Below are 18,572 nucleotides of genomic sequence, written 5' to 3' on the forward strand. Positions count from 1 at the left end.
ATATTGTGAAGAGAACGTTGAGAGACTCAAGACCCAACACTCTGGATGAGCTAAAGGCCGCTATCAAAGCATCCTGGGCCTCCATAAGACCTCAGCAGTGCCACAGGCTGATTGCCTCCATGCCACGCCACATTGAAGCAGTCATTTCTGCAAAAGGATTCCCGACCAAGTATTGAGTGCATAACTGTACATGATTATTTGAAGGTTGACGTTTTTTGTATTAAAAACACTTTTCTTTTATTGGTTGAATGAAATATGCTAATTTGTGAGATAGGAATTTTGGGTTTTCATGAGCTGTATGCCAAAATCATCCGTATTAAGACAATAAAAGACCTGAAATATTTCAGTTAATGTGCAATGAATCTAAAATATATGAATGTTAAATTTTTATCATGACATTATGGAAAATAATGAACTTTATCACAATATGCTAATATTTTGAGAAGGACCTGTACATGTGCCGTTTCCTGACTTGACCCAACATGCAATATCTTCTCTTTGAAGAAGATGTTCCAGTTGTGTTTGGATGGGTAAGTATAGGAAGAAATTTAAATTTTTCAGTGAGCTGTTTCTATCCCATGTAGAGTTACACACACAACACTGCCCCTCGGTGACTTGGTTGCCGATGTAATATTCACAGTTGGGACAGTATATGTGACATTCTAGGTGACCTTGTATTGGTTTAAGCTCTTTTAAGAACAGATGCTTTGAAGTTAGAACATTTTCTGGGCAGTGGATATTAATCAAATCTAAAAGATCAGACAGGGCTACACCAGTAAGCGAGTGTCTCAAAGCATTTGAAAGTATAAGTAAAAAACTCTGAGCGTTGGTTAGTCGTGAGCCTGTGTACAGTGGCTCATCATTTACTGGAGGAACCCTTTCATTAAAGCCTACTACTCCGAAATGTAATTGTTCATTTGCAGACTTGTCAGCGCTGTCTTCCATGGGAAATTCTTCTCCACTGCCAAAGGATTCAGAGTCAGTATAAGACTGCCATAGTGGTTGAAACACACCAAAATCAACACTGTCCTCTAAGCTGAAGACTGATGACTCTGTTGTTTGGCTCAAATGTGGAGGTAGTTCATCAGATTCAGGGTCTGCATGCAGGTTCTGTAATGGTAAAATACAGCAATTTCAAGGAATAGTTGACAAACATAAGCACTAGTAAATTTGCATAAAATTAAGACTTAACAAATATATTAAAGATGTGCCATTGTTGTCATACAGGGTACAAATAAGCCTTAGATTAATAAAAAAAAAAAAGCTAGGAAAGCAAAATACCTAAAGTATGAAGACACGAAACTCATATGTGAGATCATTGCCCTGATAGAATTACTTACTGTAATGTCATCACCATTATGTGCATTTTCAGATCTGTTGTCAAAGGAATCCTGATCCAGATTCTGTTGTGTAAAAATAAAGAAGTCTTAGAGGAAGTGCTTTCAGTGAAATAGTCATCAACAGAAACCTGTAGATTTGTTGTACTGTTAGTTATTAGAGACTTACTTACTGTCATCCCAACACCATCATCATGTGTGTCTTCTGAGCCACTGTCAGTGTTGTGGTCAGAGGAATCCTGATCCAGATTCTGTTGTGTAAGAATGTAGGACATCTTTAGCTGATGCTCAAGGTAGGGTGTAACTACAAAGCTGAAGTTGGCTTCCGATTGCAGCTTCCGAATAGAGGATTGGCTGAAGGATTACATGTAATTAGATACTTCAAACCTCGACTACATTATTTTTCACTAATAGCAGAATATTTAACACCAAGTTTGTGTGTCTCAAAGTATTGTTGTTTCTAAGCTAAAGCAGTTCTGGTGTGGTCCAGAAGCTTAAAAGGCGCTGAAATCACCCTTTATTGAATTTCCCGAAATCAACTGTAAGTTTCACAAATCACAAACTTGGTATTAAATATTCAACAACTTGTGCAGAATAACATAGATCAAGTTTGAATTGCTTAAGTATTTTAGTTTGTAAACTAGGGCAGCTTAAAGATATTCAGGTAATGTAAATTAGTTGGAATCGCCTTTTAGTCTTTTTCCGAATCGGAAGCTAACTTCAGCTTTGTGGTGTGTGTTAAGATTAAAATGAGCACTGATTATCGTCTCTATCAGTCCCTTGTTTTCTTTCTTTCTTTGTTTTTTTGCTGTGCACCCTTAAACAGATTCTCCCATCACTCATAACAAAAACAGCCACTGTCTCTTTAAATAAAGTTTGCGAGCCACTATGCTATAGCATGCTAGCTACGTATAGCTAAGGCAGCTTGTAAAAAAAACCCACAAAACTACAACAGTAAACGCTAAATACAGAACTGTTTCATACCGTAACTTAACTAGGCTTGTTTGAAGTAAAACACAAACCTCCTTTTCCAGAATCTCCTTGTTCTTGTTGGAATATCATATTCTGAACCGGGAGGAGTGTATTTTCTTCTCCTTCCCTCCATAACTCTCTTCTTCTGAAACAACGGAACTCTCGACATCTTTTAAAAAGACCGCAGCGGTGACAGCCCACTCGGTTGCCAGAGGTAAATATCCCATACATTTTCTCTGTGTTTTGTAAAGCGAATGTGTTGTAAAGCAGTGGCACAGAAGCTAAAACGTTATATTAAATTAATTAACAGAACTTAAAAAACCCAGAATCCTATAGTGTAAAAGCAACGTCTCTGATTGGTCGAGCTACTTCTTACCATGGAAACATTGAACTATGGGTAGGATAGGCGCGAACGACAAGCCACCGCCAGAGAAATTTTAACAGGTTAAATGGGTGCTGCCATTACTCTGTGCGCCTCAGCGCTGAGGGGAGAGAGAAAAAAAATGAAGTTTGCACTAGTGAGCTGGTCAAAGGGAAAGAATAAAGATGTTCTCAGTATTATCCCCGTAAATTGGATTGTAGACTTTGATCCTGAAAACTCTAAAAAGGAGTGGCTGGTTGAACCTGCCCACAAACTGCAGTTGGCAGGCAAGTACAGAGCTTATTATGATTTTTTTTATTTTTTTTTACTGTTGTTAGTCATGCAACATTAATGTTGATAGCAGTTTTCCCACTGAGGTTTCGGCATCACTGGTTAACATCAAGTTTGATCCACTGCCTGTAAAACGACTTGGAGTCCCTGATACTTGAGAGTTAGCACCATAAATGAGCAACTTAAGAGTTTTTCCATCTTTCTGTTCATCTGCAGTTGTTTGACACTTCTTAGTTCTTTATAAAGGTCCTAAACCTGACAGTGACTTGTCAGAGGATTCATACACCTTTTTAAACACATTTTAGTGTATAGACAAAGACAAGGAAGTGCATAATTGTGAAGTGGAAGCTCAGTGATTCAGGTTTTGAAAACATTTGTGGGCCAATGTTCTGCAGAATCGTCTTTTGCTGAATTCACAGCTGCCAACCTTTTAGGGGTTTGCCTCTAACAGCTTTGCACATCTAGTGACTGACATTTTTCCTCATTCCTCATGTCTAAACAGCTCACGCTCTGTCAGATTAGACAGGGAGCATCTGTAAACCTACTTTTTTATGTCCTGCATCAAAATCTCAATTGTAGTTAGGCCTGGACTTTGACTGGGTCATTCTAACACGTTAGTCCCTTTTCCACTGAAAGTCCCGGGATTTAAATACCTTGGATTTCTTTGACCTAAAAGGTAAAATAAATCCCGGGTAATCTGTGTGTTTTCTGTTTCCATTGCTTGGATACACCGTGGAATATTTATTTGAATCAGCGATGTTTAGTAAGTCCTGAAAAACCAGCACTACATTTCCAGTTCAGCAGGTGGGGTTAAAAAAAGAAACCAAAGGTTAAACAAGCAAAGCCTGATTGAGAAACTTTCATTTTTTTTTTTCAAACTCAATTGAGAACAACAAAACAAAAATAACAACCTCAAGTTGATAAAAAGAAACTGAAAGAAATTTGAAGATAAAACATGAAAAGTGGACATACTATGACATAATATGACAGAAGAAAATTTTGCATATCTTTTTCTGTCCTCATGTGGCGTTGAAGTGTTTCACCCCAAAAATATGACATAAATTAGCTTTTATAGCTAATTTCTTTCTGCAAAAGAATGCATTGCATATTAAGTTGTTTTTTTATGTAAACTTTTATTTAATTTTTTTTCTTTGACTCTAAAGGTTATTGTTTTTCAGACGTTTGGGATGTTACAGTGATGTGGACATATAGGCAAATAACACAGATACATGTAGTACCTGTGAACCTCGATTTCATTGAATCATTAAGTAAATTCTTTTAATTCAACCATTTGTTTTAATAAAGGATGCTGTGATAAACTGAGGGTCTGAGCATCAGATGCTGAGCTCCTGGTTGGGGGAGCAGTGTCTCCTTCCACTTAGATACAGTTCTCTAAGGTCTTACACCAAGGTAATATGAGTATGTTTGGTAAAACCACAGATCCAGAGAACAGCCCACACCTTTCAGGTGTTGCTCTATTGTCAATGAATGAGTTTTTATCATTGTAATAGATTTTATGTTGAGGAAACAGACTGGATGTTACTTCTATGTACATTTGACTCCCAAGCTGATAAAATCTATAAAACAGCTCTACAAATAAAGACATAATAAAATTAGATACAGTTTGAACAAGGCTCTGATTTCCTTTTTAAAATCAAAAACTCGATTTTCTGGTTTTGATTTTTTATGGTTCTACATTACTGTAGTTCAGCAATTTAAAGTTTTGAAAGAAAATCAAGAGTTATTAGAATTGATGCAATTGATGTTTGATCAAACCCAAAATTATCTACCTTCTGCAAGTGACATAAAAATAATACAACAGATACAATCCAACCTATTTGGAGGGTGGCTTAATTATCACATTAGAGTGACAGAGTTTATTATTTTCATCTTTTATAAAGTTCTTGTTCTGATATTTTGTTTGTGTCAAAGTCAGAGAGCCGTGTCTCTACAGTCAGAGGTTTTTGTACGACGGCTCAATGAGTTTGTATCACTGTGGTACACGTTCGGTGGAGGAACCAGACTGGATGTTGGAAGTAAGTAAAATATAAAGCTGCTCTTTTAAAGGACCTGATTCTATAATTTTAATTCTGTTTTACAGACTGAAGCTGTAAAAAAACGCCATTATTTAATATTTTGCAAAAAGGCTCTGAGACTAATGTTATTTCATAGTTAAAATGCCGATTATGAACAGAGTATAACAAGTTAGTATTGATCTAAGGATTAAACCATTTTTGGTTTAGTTTAGTGGTTTAATTTCAGCTTGTAGGTTTAGTTCAGTCAGACAAAGTCAGAGAGTCGTGTTTCTACAGTCAGAGGTTTTTGTACGGCGCCTCAGTGAGTTTGTATCACTGTGGTGGACTTTTGGTGGAGGAACCAGACTGGATGTTGGAAGTAAGTTTACTGCATGTTTAATACCAAATTTAAAACTATTTTGGAATCTTTAAAAGTATATTTCTGCACTTTCTTAGAAAGCAGAAAATTATATATTTGCATCAATTTCTTCCTTACAACAATGAAACTGCAAACAGAGTCACAGTTAAAACTGAAGTAAAATAACTATTTTTGTGCCAATTCTGTAAATGTTTCTTCTAAATTAATTGTCAGGACTGAGGTTTGGTATGTTTGTTATCGATATTACTTTATATATTAAATGATTTGCTGCCAGCTGTGAACGAGTTTAGTTGTTTGGTATAAAACAGTTAAATTAGAACTTGAACTAGACCAAACGGAACAGTTTGATTCAAATCTATTAAATCTACAAAAATAGTTGTGCTACCCTTAAAAAAATATTGTTCCTCGTAAACATGAGATTCTGAAGTTATTTTATTTTCTATATTATAAGGAATAGATTGAAATTTTTATAATCAAATTCTTTGGTGATTCTATCTCTGCTGATCTGAGACTCTTAAAGAGAAGTGAAACTTTGTGTCAGTGAGTGATGAGTGGAGCATGAAAACATCTGGCAGAAACTTCTTATTATAGAAAATCCTCCCTAACTGTAACCATGTCCCAGTATCTGCTGTTTAACGTATCTATAGCTCCTGTTCTCTAACCTGATTGGTGTCTCCTAGGTGATACTCGTCCCACCCTGACAGTGCTGCCCCCCTCCAGTGAGGAGCTGCAGCAGGGGAAGGCCACTCTCATGTGTCTGGCCAACAAGGGCTTCCCTTCAGGCTGGAGTTTGTCCTGGAAGGTGGACGGCAGCAGCAGCAGCAGCAGCAGCAGCAGCTGGGAGCAGAGCAGGAGCCCCGGGGTGCTGCAGAAGGACGGCCTCTACAGCTGGAGCAGCACCCTGAGGCTCCCTGCAGACCAGTGGAGGAAGGTGGGCTCTGTGACCTGTGAGGCCACCCAGGGCTCCCAGACTGCAGTCACAGAGTCCCTGAGGAGAGACCAGTGTTCCCAGTCCTGACATCACTTACTGGGAGTTAATTGTTTCTTACATTTTTACTGATGTTACTTTGGCTGTTTCTTTTCTTGTCTTTATCTGTCCAATAAAGTTCTAATTCAAATTTACAGATTAAAGACATTTTCTTCAAATCAAAATGGTTTCATGTAGATTTTTAGTTTAATGTTCTGGTTCATTTAAAATCTACAAGTACTAAGCAGCAATATTTGATATCTTTAACTAGCACATCAGCAGAAAGCACATTATTATGGTTAGAGGGACAACATATCTCACTGCAGAATCTATTAAACTCCCACTAAAGTCCCACTATTTATCTATCACCAGAGAAAAACCTGTTGTCTGCTCAAATATTAAATGACAGGTTTAAAATAAAGATAAAAAAAACTCTTTAGTCTGACACTTTTTGGAAGAAAGCAATAAACTCTTAAGAAGAATGTTAATGAGTGGTAAAATATGAGGAAAATAAAATTAGACAAACCACAAAGATCTTTACAATTACAAGCTAGGAAAAATTCACTTCAATATCCAGTGTTTCAGGCAAGAAGTTTGGTTCTGATAGGAAGTGAGGCATGCATCTCTTAAAAAACAACACAATGTAAAAGGAATATTATTTCTGGATAAAAAAAATAATACCTCTGTTGTTATGTAAATTTTATTGAAAGATGGCATGTTGAAAATTACTTACATGCTATCAAACAAAAGCCCATAATATATTCAATATACTATGAGAGATTAATCCACCAGAAATGAACCGATGATAGATTTTAGATTGGATTCAGAAATGTGTAAATCATGGTGATAAAACTTAGTAAGGTTAAATTAATTGTCCCACATGTTTGAATGCAGCTTATTTACATGCTAATCATTCTTTTGATTTGCTTATTGTTATGTTTACTCGCCATGCTGGTCTTTTTTATAGTGCAAACCTACTTTAGGTTGTTAATGTTAGCATTGACTCTATTATTATGCTAATAAAATCAAACAGACAGCTAAGTAACATTTTCCTATTTATTTATTATTTTTTGTTTGCTGCTTTCTATAATAGAACATTATATTCAGCAATCAGCATATATTATCCTGTAACACTAATTACCTCGCAAAATGATGCCTTAACTGTTGGAGTAGAAATGGTTGAATGAAAAGAGCCCCTTGAGTTAAAGTGACTTTTCCCTACTTAGAACAGAGTTTGTTCAGCATTCTGTATTTATAAAATTACTGCATGTTTGTTTCTATTCTTAACACTTTAATGTCAGTTAGACATTCAGATGATGTTTTGCCCTTAAGTGTAGAAGGAGGAGGAAGAGGCAAGGCGGGGGTTGTGTTTGTGTGATTGAGAAGTGATTTGAGGGGGCCATGCATTTGTTTGAGTGGGCATTGCCCCCTCTTGCCCCTGTGTAAAGCTGGCCTCGTTTCCCTCACTTCCTACTTAATAATCTTCCTTACCCCTTTGTTACTGAAATTAACATATATGTCCACAACATGTTTTTAGTAGCCTCTTGTGCCATTTTATCTATTCTTGTTTCTTTAATGCCTAAGTGAGGCGCACATACAACAATATGCTGTAATTGACTCTCTACCAGACTCCAGGAAAACCTGAAGGAGGGCTTCAGTTCGTGATCAATGTATAGTTTGTGTTACACAACCAAAGCTTGCTAAATGGTTAAAAATGAAAAAAATAAGGTTTTAGAGCTGTGTAGTCAAAGCCTGTACTTATACTAAATAGAGATGCTATAATCATATCTTAAAGTGTTCTCACCCACAGTCCTCAACTCTGTCTCAAAACATTTCTGCAAAGAGTGAGCCAACATTTCTAAACAGCGATGTAAAAGATTCATTATTATACATTCTTTATTTTGTGCCTATTAACCTTTTTTTTTTGAAAAACCAATTCTCATTACACTTTGTTTCATTACCATTTGAGATAAACCTAATTTCATTTCCTAAACTGTGGTAGAATAAAAATAATTTTACATCTTATTCTGCCAGGAGTGGAATAATTTTGGGATTAACTGCATGTTAAAGTTTTCTTTGAATTAGTCAAATAAATGTTCTGGTTCACATTTTGAAAAAGAATGTGTTTGTATGCAGTAATTAAATGTAAGTAGCAGAACAGGAACATTCAAATTCTCTTATTTTATAGTGAGAAATTTCCACTTTTCACCGTAAAGAACTTTGTTATTTCTGCACATTACTGTTTTCAAGAGATCAAAACTATTTGCCACTTTCCAATAAAATCTAAGAGTTTACAAAGTGCTTCAAGATTTATTAATCCCAATGTTTAATAAAATTTATTTTAATGCTTTACAATGTAAATCATGTCAAGCACTTTTTTTTACTGTTTTTTTCTCTTTATTAGAGTCTCATACTGAGCTTCTTGTTACTGCAGAATAAGACAGATTCCAGGATGTTTATTGTTACGTCACGTTACATATTTACTCTCATTAAATGCTGTGATTTTTCTCCACACACTGAGGGATTTTGGATCAAAGAAAGAAACCTTCTGATTGTAACACTGAGCCATGGTCAACCCAAACCTCTATCTGACCAGTACAATCTGCCGTGTTCTTTCAGGTTTTTACATCAATGTTGAAAACGTGTTCAAACGTAAATTTTTTTTTTATCCATTTCATGATACATTTTTGGTGTCATTAAAAGCATGAATATATGACGAGTCAACTTGGTGTGAAGTTGAGCGTGAGCGTGTGTGTGTGTGTGTGTGTGTGTGTGTGTGTATGTGTATGTGTGTGTGTATCATAGTGAAACAGTCTCTTCAGCAGTCAGGTCAGTTTCTCTTTACTTTGAGAAATCTTTGTGCAACTGAGTTCAAATAATAATTTTACATTAGAAGTATCATAAATGTAAACAACATCAATGGCTGAGGAGCTTTGAATTTGATCTTTATGAATTTGTTCAGTTAGCTGCTGCCTCAAATTAAATTTCCATATTTTATTCTTTTTTAACAAAGTTCATCATAATAAATTATAAGACATGTTTTCTCAATGCTTTTTGTTTACTCATACACTGTTTCATGAATGTTTGTAATGTGTTTCATTTATTTTTGATCACACAGAAGAGTTTGCTAATGTTGGGACCCACAGCCATGGATTTCAACATTAAACTCCGGTACGGACTTTTCTGGAACTTTCAAAATAAAGTGCATTAACCTTCTTCCGGCACAGCCAGGAAACGGGATAACTGCGGACTTCCTGTGACGCCACTACCCAAATAAAAGCACAGCTGTTGCTACATCCGCCCTCTTCCACACGGCCTTCGAAAGGGACCAGATAGGGGAGACAAGCGCGCTGATGTCTCTTTGCTGGCAAACAGACATAAACTCTTCAACTGGATCCAAGGATGTCATACGATCATCGATCATATGCAAAGATAAGTACGAATGAAATACTGTCTGTGTATCCGGTATTTTCATTCATGAATGGGGAAATTAAGGTGTAAGAGTTGCTTACTTTTTCCTCTGAGGCCTGCAGAAGCAAATTGTCCCAGAGAAGTTCCCTACAGAGAAGCGGTCTCTATGAAGCCGAGCAGAGCGGTTTCCCAGTCTGGAAGGAAGACAGCAGAGACCCCATCACCATGGTAACGTGCAATCTAGTAAATAATGTGTCTCTGAAATTATTTTACTAAATTTGATAACTAAGTAAACACCATTAAGCACCATTTCTCCAGAAAGATTTGGTTCTTTCCAAAATATTCCCTTAATAATATTTCTTTAAATATTATTTTAATAAATACAGGCAGCTAATGAGACACCGTTGAGAATTAGTCATCCAGAAGGTTGGTTTTATTCAGCAGATCATTATTTCAAACATTATTTTATTAAAATAATATTTTATCTGATCATGCATTGTGAATGGTTGTCTAAACGTTTGCTGATTATTGCCTAAGTTGGTTCCAAGACTAACTTAAATTAATTTCCAGATTCTTCAAGATAATCCTTGGTTCTCAAACATAAATAACATTGAATGGTAATGTTGCATCACTCTTTTAGTCATGATTTCCAATCATCTTTAATCAACTTGTTTATATTGTACATAGCCATTAGTCTTCATTATTCTTTAATTCTGCTTGGTAGTTAGTTGGATTGTTTTAGCATAGTAAAGAGTTTGATTAAATGAAATATGTTTGACTTTGGGTTGACTTATTTTTGTTAATAAATTCTTGTATTTTGAGAAATTGTGTGAATTCATTCCATGTGTGCAGAGTTTATGATGTTCAATAATGTCAGAGCTCGTCTCACATCTTTCTATTTTGTCCTAATACCATCGCCTTACTGGGCTGGTATTCACAGGACAACCCTTAACAGACCGTAATATTATTTGATAAAATATTAATATTAATTATTAAATAATATTCTCAGATTTATAATTACAGCATCTCAAACTGCTTAAGCCTTGATTAATGGCAAATATTTTAAAAATGTAGTCAGATTAATGTCAGTTTGAAAGTTTAAAGAGTTTCTTGTCCTTCTGTAGTAAAAGTGTTGAATTTAAAATACCATTAATTTTACTGGATTAAAACCAGTTTGTGTGTTTTAGTTTGTTCACTGAACAAAATCAGTTTCTGCAGCTGCAGTTCAGTTTCTGTTCAGTCTAACTGAGGGAGGTTTTTGTACGACAGTTTTTCACTGTGTGAACACATACTGGCTGTTAATATAGTGAAAACTCTGACAGTAATAAACTGCAGCATCTTCAGCCTGAACTCCACTGATGGTCAGAGTGAAGTCAGAGTTTGATCCACTGCCTGTAAAACGACTTGGAGTCCCTGATTCTCGAGTGCTAGCATAATAAATGAGCAGCTTAGGAGTTTGTCCATCTTTCTGTTGGTACCAGGCTAAATAGTTAGAGCCATGAACATTCTGACTGGTTCTACAGCTGATGGTGACAGATCCTCCCAGATCAGTTCTCTCTGCTGCAGGCTGAGTCACTGTGACCTGACCTCTGGACTCTGAGGACAAAGAGACAAAAACATAAAGCAGCTTCATGGTTTTGTCGGCTTCATTTCAGAGGGACAGATGTTCATAGAGGAGAGGAGTTTGATTCTCTGGACTTTACCTGTGAAGCAGCAGCAGAGGAGAGTCCAGATGAGAACGTAGATCAAAGTCATGTTTTTGATGAGGAGGATTTCTGTGTCTTCTGTTGTGATGAAGGACAGCTGTTAGTCATCCAGTGTTCAACTCTCAGGACTATAAACTCTCCCAGAGCACTGGAGCATGGTGCTGCTGATGCAAAGTAGCTCTCTATGGAAATGATCTGACTGAGTCCAACAGGGACTGGAATCAAAATGATGCAGCTGTTGAAAATAGAAACTTGATCAGATTTGGAAGTTTAGCTATTTATGTATAGAATGAAAGGATTATTTTTTTTCTGTTAACTTCTGAGTAACAACAATTTTATTAATAATTATAATACATTTTATTTATAGGCATCTTTCTTGACACTCAAGTCACCTTACATCATAAAACAAAATTATTTTAATGTTTACACTTTCAGATTAACTTAATAAGACAAAGGCAATGGTATTGTCATATTGTGCAGTTGTGGGTAGGATCAAAGTACAGAGAAGAAGACGCCAGGAGTCAGATTAATTATGGTAAGTCAAAGATTTATTGTTCTTCACTCACGGACGAGGCAGGGAAACCAGAACCAGGCCAGGACATAGGATGGATACGACCAGGAACAAAAATAAATACGACCCAGGACTCAGAAGGGAATAAAGTCAACTAAGGAATAAAAACACAAACAGGAAATGCAGGGAGAACCAATGAAAAACAAGACCAGGTAATTAGGAGAAACAAGAAACCGGTGCGAGCTAGGCTGTGGTAAACAGAACGAAACAAGGACCAGACCGGGTTTAATAAACACAAAACTCAGTCACTGGTTGGGTATGACAGGTATATTTGTTCACATATACAGTTAAACATAAAACTATTCACACCCCTGGCACATTCAGATATTTGATCTTCCAATTTTACCAACATTTTTTATCTGACTGGAGGTAATATGAACATTTGGTAAAACACCAGTGGAAACATGCAAAAAGGTGGTCAGCATGAGGTTTTACTGTAATGCTAATAAATCTTTTCAACTGATTATAGAGAAGTTTGTCAATGATGGGGCTGCACAGTTGCTCAGTTGTTAGCACTGTTGCCTTGCAGCAAGAAGGTTTGGAGTGTGAGACGTTGTTTAAGACTACAACCATGTATGTTCTCCCCATACATGCTGTGGAAAACATTGTTTTCCTCCCACTATTCATAAGCATGACTGTGGGGGTTTTCATTAGAGATAAAACACATCTAGTGAAAGAAGATTTTGTTTTGATGGTGAAAGAAGAAATTACCTCAGTACCTAAGCGTGCCTGTGAGTATTATCTCGCTATTGGAATCATGTTTGAGTGAAAACATTAGCTGTAGTTTTCACTATTTTCTATAGTGAAATATGAGGTTAATATTCATGTATCAGATCTAATGAATTCTAGTTTGTGTTTGTGTAACTATATCAGTAGCAGATGTTTGCAGATGCAGCCATCAGTTCAGTTTCTGATCACTTTGATAATGAACTTTTCTATAATAAAAGGTGGCAAACTTTCCAATTCAGATTTATGTGGATTTTTCATTCTGTTTAATCTTTTAGAAATAATGTACTAATGTGTCTAGTAAAATATTTTGATCATATTCTAATGATCAGATAGGATTATAATAATTACATATTTGAATTTTCTAATTGACCCTAAAATGTAAAAAAGCCGTCTCAGAGCCTCTTTCTGTGTTTGTGTTTACTGAGGTGCATCAGCAGCCGTCGTTTTCAGTTTCAGTTTTTATTTGACAGTTTCTGTGTGAACAGCTCATATTTACTAGAATCAAACACCCCTTTACAGTAATAAACTGCAGCATCTTCAGCCATTACATTGGATTGCCAGTCCAGCCAAGTCCTAAATATTCATAGCCTTGAAAAAAATGTAGGTTTAAAGTATTTTTTTATATATTTTACCAACATCTTCTGATCCAACCAGTGTTTCAGGGATTTTCTGATGAGCCACCAAGATTCCAGCAAGAGAGCCTTTGAGGAGAGACCAGTGTTCCCAGTCCTAGCATGACTCACAGGGAGTGTAAAAGTTCTTCTCTTGTGTGTGAGTGTTACAATTCAGTCTTGACATTTACATATTTGTTTCACACACCTTGTTAATTTACATTTAAAATTATATTCATTAAGCCAAGAATTTTCTTTATGTTAAGAAATGAGAGAGGAATCTCTTAAAAAACAACACAGCAATGTAAAAATAATATTAATTCTGGAAAATAAATCCTTTGTTATTATGGAAATTCCATTAAAATATATATTGGATATTTATTGGAAATTAGTTTAACTCTTCTCAAACAAATGCTTGTAATATATTCTGTATATTATGAGAGCAGCTCATTAAATAGAAACAGAAAAACACTGCAGTGTGGTCAGATAGAGGATAATGAAATGATCATCAAGTTGTAAAAATAAAAAAGTGAAAAAATGAATGCATTTGTTATTGAGTGGTTTACATCCAACAAAATGAATATCTCCAAGGAAAAAAACAATTGCATTTCTCATAAAAAGACATAACTTTAATATTAAAAGTTTAATTAAAAAAAATAAAATAAAGTTAATCCCAATGTTGTTCATATTCAATCTTTACATTTACTCATATATTATCTATCAGATTCAGGTTGGGCCTCTCCAAAATACTGATATTACTTTCAGTTAGAAATAAACTGTTGGTAAAATAAAAGATAACTTTAAACCTAAAACTAAAAGGATTTGGAATACTTTTTGGTCTTAAATGTGAGTTGAAAACATAAAATGAAGTACTTAATTAATTAATAACAAAATTTAAAAAGCAATCCATGTGTGTTTACAGAGAACTGCATGAGTCTCTGCAGCAACTTCCAGCTGCAGCAGTCAGTTCAGTTTCTGTTTACTTTGACTAAAGGAGGTTTTTGTACGAGTGTTTTTCACTGTGTGAACAACCACTGGCTGTTGATGCTATGAGCGCTCTGACAGTAATAAACTCCAGCATCTTCAGCCTGAACTCCACTGATGGTCAGAGTAAAGTCTGTATTCCCAGACTTTGTTCCACTGAAACGATCAGGAACTCCAGAGTGACGGGTGCTTGCGCATCTGATAAGGAGTTTAGGCACTTCTCCTGATTTCTGAAGGTACCAGCTGAAGCAGTTACTCGTACTTGGATTGACTTTACATTTAATAGAGACAGTATGTCCTGGAACAACAGACTGAGATCCAGGGGTTTGAGTTACAGTAACTTGTCCTGAAGATCCTAGAAACATAAAAAAGAGAGAAACTTTCATGGAGAAAAATTGAGCTTGCAAAAACTTTATCACCAAACCAAAGCTTATATGTTACGTAACATGGGAGACATGGTTACATCTTAACACAAATGTATGAGCAGAGATTCTCACCCTGAACCAGGAGCTCCAGGATGGTCAACAGTAGAGTCAGTAACATCTTCATTGTTCTGCTGGTGTGTCAGTGACTCTGAAAGACCTGGACAGACACTGATCAACTCTGACCTCTTAACAGCTGGGAGCAGAGAGGCAGGACACATATGCAAACACACAGAGTCAGTCACATGGATCTCAGCTCTACATGTCATCATGTTTCCTCTTCCCTGCTGAGGGAGTTATGCTAAATATAGTCTTATTTAAAATAAACTGATGCTTTGGAGGGTAAATTTTCCACTGACACATAGGCATGATTCTTCTGTTAATATCATAAATGATTTATAATATTACGTCTAAGAAGTTTGTAACAGGATGTTTCCTCACAATGATTTTATTGTAATTAGGTTTATTAACCATAATAGTTTTCAGTTATTCAAGTTGTCCCAAAACACACTGATTCTTGATTAAAGGACATTAAAAGGTAAAACACGTTTGTCTCATGAAGGTTTCTGTGCATGGATGTGGGTTTTTCACTGAACCGTGTCAGTCCCTGCAGCTTTCAGTTCTAACAGTCAGTTCAGTTTTACTTCTCACCGAGAGTCATTTTTGTACAAGATGTTTTCATTGCGTGACCTACCATTGTCTCCTGATGCTATGAAGACTCTGGCATTAATAAAATACCATACCCCCCAAGTCCTTTTTTCAAATTTGTATTACAACAAAATCTATTCTCTAAATAGTTTTAGTTTTCTTTTTGAGATGACTGCTGTTTAAAAGTCGTTTTTGTAATCATTTTATTAATCTATTGTTTGGGCATGGAATGCCTGCTTAAGAATTTGCAAATTACTTCAGGATCAGTAGTGTTTGTTCATCAAGGTTTGTTTTTAAAGATATTTTGAAACAGAACCTACAAATAGACAATGAATTGAATATTGTTCTGAATGAGTTTAAAATGTGTCTGTGCCTATTTTTAAAACATGTTGTGGGCTTTGAATGCCAAAGAGTGTCCAGCCTTGTTCATGTCGCAGGTTTACTGATCATCATCTTTATAAAGCAGTTCTTGAGCAAGACATACACAGTAAATATGTAAATAGAACATAATGATAATATATATGTTTGCAATTAAGACTGTACATTCTGATGTATTGTTTTCATATTGCTTCATACAGTTCTATAGTGCATAGGCAGGCTGAGGGTCTAAGACTGGCATTAGGTCAACCAGGTAAAAAACAATAACTGTTGAGATCCAGCATATAAAAATGCAAGGTATGAAAGTCTTCTCTGGCTCCATAAAAATTTGTTTTTATGACATAATTTTTATATCCTGCGGGATTCCTCTCCCTCCACCTGATTGGTGAATTTATGTACTTTATGTATTTTACTCTTATGTGATTTTCCCCTGGCAGTGTTGCCCCTCTTTATGTGTCTGGCAGACTAGGGCTTCCCCTCAGGAGTCTAACCTAGAAGGTGGACGGCAGCAGCAGCAGCTGCGAGCAGAGCAGAAGCCCCGGGGTGCTGCAGAAGGACGGCCTCTACAGCTGGAGCAGCACCTTGAGGCTCCCTGCAGACCAGTGGAGGAAGGTGGGCTCTGTGACCTGTGAGGCCACCCAGAGAAAAGATTACATTGTTAATAGAAATTAAGATTTAAACTATTAAATTCTGGAAAAACTAAGCTAAATGTGCCGAAGAAGGTCCTGAGATAGTCCTGAAAGCCTTGGTGAGAATTTGGTCTTTGCATTTTTGATGGGACATTTTACCAACAACAAAACTCAGAAAATGATTTAAAACAGACTTTAGAACTCCAGCATTTACATTATATAGGTATGTCAACCAAATGAACTTTTTAATACCACTTGACAGTATTTATGGGGGAGTAACATGACTGATGGTTTCTACAAAAGTAAAATTTTAGTTTTTTTTTTTTTTTTGTTGCTTTTTTTTTCTTATGTTTTAGGCATCATTTGTAATGTGTTTATTAAGTCATGTTAGACATATTTATTATTCACATCCAAAGTTCTTGAAGAATATTCAGGTGACATAAAGAAAATAATTTTACAATTAAAAGTTTAATACTGAGGACTTGTAGATTTACTGAAATATTCAGGGAGCTGTGTCTACGTGTTGGTGCTCAAACTACACAAATGTTGATTTTACAACACAATAAAAGCAAACAACCCCAAACTGAAAAATTAGATCATAATTCAATAATACTTTTCATCAGGGTTGATTTTGAAGCTCTTTTAGAGTCCATGGTCTTTTAATAGTTTTAGTTATAGACAATGTAAGAACCAAGAAGAACCGGGTCACTGCAGTTCGCATCTATGTGGTTTTACCATTAAAAAAACATATATATGCATCATCTAACAGGCTTCCAAGCAAAATCCTTTTTCCCTTTTTATTTAGGTTTTTCAAGCCAGCTTTAAACCGTTTAGCTTTACAATTGTTTTGTTTCTCCATCTTAACTATACATTAGTTTTAGTGTTTCCCCATGTAATTACTTTGTGGCATGACAATTTATTTATATGTTCATGCATGAATGTACGTATTTTCACCCCAAGACATATTGCCAGTGCATCATAGGATTTAAACATGCCTACATACTCACTCCTAACAGCAATTTTATAAGATCAGTTAACCTAACATGCATATTTTTTAATTGTCGGAAGAAGCCAGAGAACCTGGAAAGAACTCATTCTTACTCAGAGACAAAATGCAAACTCCATGCAGAAAGACCCCAGGCTGGGATTCAAACCCAGAACCTTCTTACTGTAAGTCAATTGTGCTAACAGCTGTTCCACTGTGCAGCCAGCCAGCTGAGGCAGATAGAAAATATATATTGTGATTGTTTTGTCTCAGCTGGGGTTTCCTGGCAACCTTTTGGGACGACCTCTACAACATACAACCTTATATTTAATTTATTTTCCTTCCCACAGTTCATGTAATCATTTAGTCTGGTTTATTGACATCTCATGGAAACCAAACAAAATCTGATAAAATGTTATAGATTCATCTTCATAAAGTCAAATATTTATTTCAGTACATTGATTCAAAATCTGAAACAAAATTTTCATAACAGTTCATTACTCACAGAGTGATGTATTTCAAGCATTTACACACGTGGACAAAATAGTTGGTACCCCTCAGTTAATAAAAGAAGAACCCACAGTGGTCACAGAAATTGACAAAGGTAATAATGAATAAAAATTCTATGAAAATGAACAAATGAAAGTCAGACATTGCTTTTCAAACATGCTTCAACAGAATTATTAAAAAAAATAAACTCATGAAATAGGCCTGGACAAAAATGATGGTACCCCTGAAAATAATGTGACCAAAGGGACATGTTAAATCAGGGTGTGTCCATTAATTAGCATCACAGACGTCTACATTCTTGTAGTCAGTCAGTGGGTCTATATATAGGGCTACAGGTAATCACTGTACTGTTTGGTGGCATGGTACCACGCTCAACATGGACCAGAGGAAGCGAAGGAAAGAGTTGTCTCAGGAAATTAGAAAGAAAATTATAGACAAGCATGTTAAAGGTAAAGGTTATAAGACCATCTCCAAGCAGCTTCATGTTCCTGTGACTACAGTTGCACATATTATTCAGAAATTTAAGATCCATGGGACTGTAGCCAACCTCCCTGGACGTGGCTGCAGGAGGAAACTTGATGACAAAACAAAGAGACGGATAATACAAACTTCTAAAGAGATTGAAGGTGAACTTCAAGCTCAAGGAACATCAGTGTCAGATCGCAT

At 35.9% G+C, this 18,572-nt stretch overlaps 1 protein-coding gene and 3 gene segments (V, D, J or C); 1 reads left to right on the forward strand and 3 right to left on the reverse strand.

The window, feature by feature from the left end:
- Positions 1–382: 382 nt before the first annotated feature.
- LOC124879194 lies at positions 383–2,673 on the reverse strand. Of its 4 annotated transcripts, none has more exons than XM_047383623.1 (4): positions 2,360–2,651; positions 1,511–1,691; positions 1,341–1,403; positions 383–1,110 (listed from the first exon to the last, which is right to left on the reverse strand). In XM_047383623.1, exons 1-4 carry the CDS (start codon positions 2,476–2,478, stop codon positions 421–423), a joined length of 1,053 nt encoding a protein of 350 aa, XP_047239579.1. In that variant the 5' UTR covers positions 2,479–2,651; the 3' UTR covers positions 383–420. The 4 variants fall into 4 exon arrangements, 2 of the variants coding, with proteins under 2 accessions (XP_047239579.1, XP_047239580.1); XR_007040973.1 differs by having other exon boundaries at positions 612–1,110; positions 1,507–1,588; positions 2,360–2,654; XR_007040974.1 differs by having other exon boundaries at positions 612–1,110; positions 1,511–1,588; positions 2,360–2,653.
- Positions 2,674–2,743: 70 nt separating this feature from the next.
- Positions 2,744–6,477, forward strand: LOC124879199. The segment is given in 2 exon segments: positions 2,744–2,957; positions 6,036–6,477. Coding segments are annotated over 2 exon segments (537 nt in total).
- A 4,282-nt stretch (positions 6,478–10,759) lies between these two features.
- On the reverse strand, positions 10,760–11,565 carry LOC124879213. The segment is given in 2 exon segments: positions 10,760–11,329; positions 11,437–11,565. Coding segments are annotated over 2 exon segments (375 nt in total).
- Positions 11,566–13,952: 2,387 nt separating this feature from the next.
- LOC124879211 lies at positions 13,953–14,990 on the reverse strand. The segment is given in 2 exon segments: positions 13,953–14,689; positions 14,832–14,990. Coding segments are annotated over 2 exon segments (375 nt in total).
- Positions 14,991–18,572: the final 3,582 nt, after the last annotated feature.

Source organism: Girardinichthys multiradiatus, chromosome 13 (genome assembly GCF_021462225.1).
Source record: "Girardinichthys multiradiatus isolate DD_20200921_A chromosome 13, DD_fGirMul_XY1, whole genome shotgun sequence".
Classification (NCBI taxonomy): Eukaryota; Metazoa; Chordata; class Actinopteri; order Cyprinodontiformes; family Goodeidae; genus Girardinichthys; species Girardinichthys multiradiatus.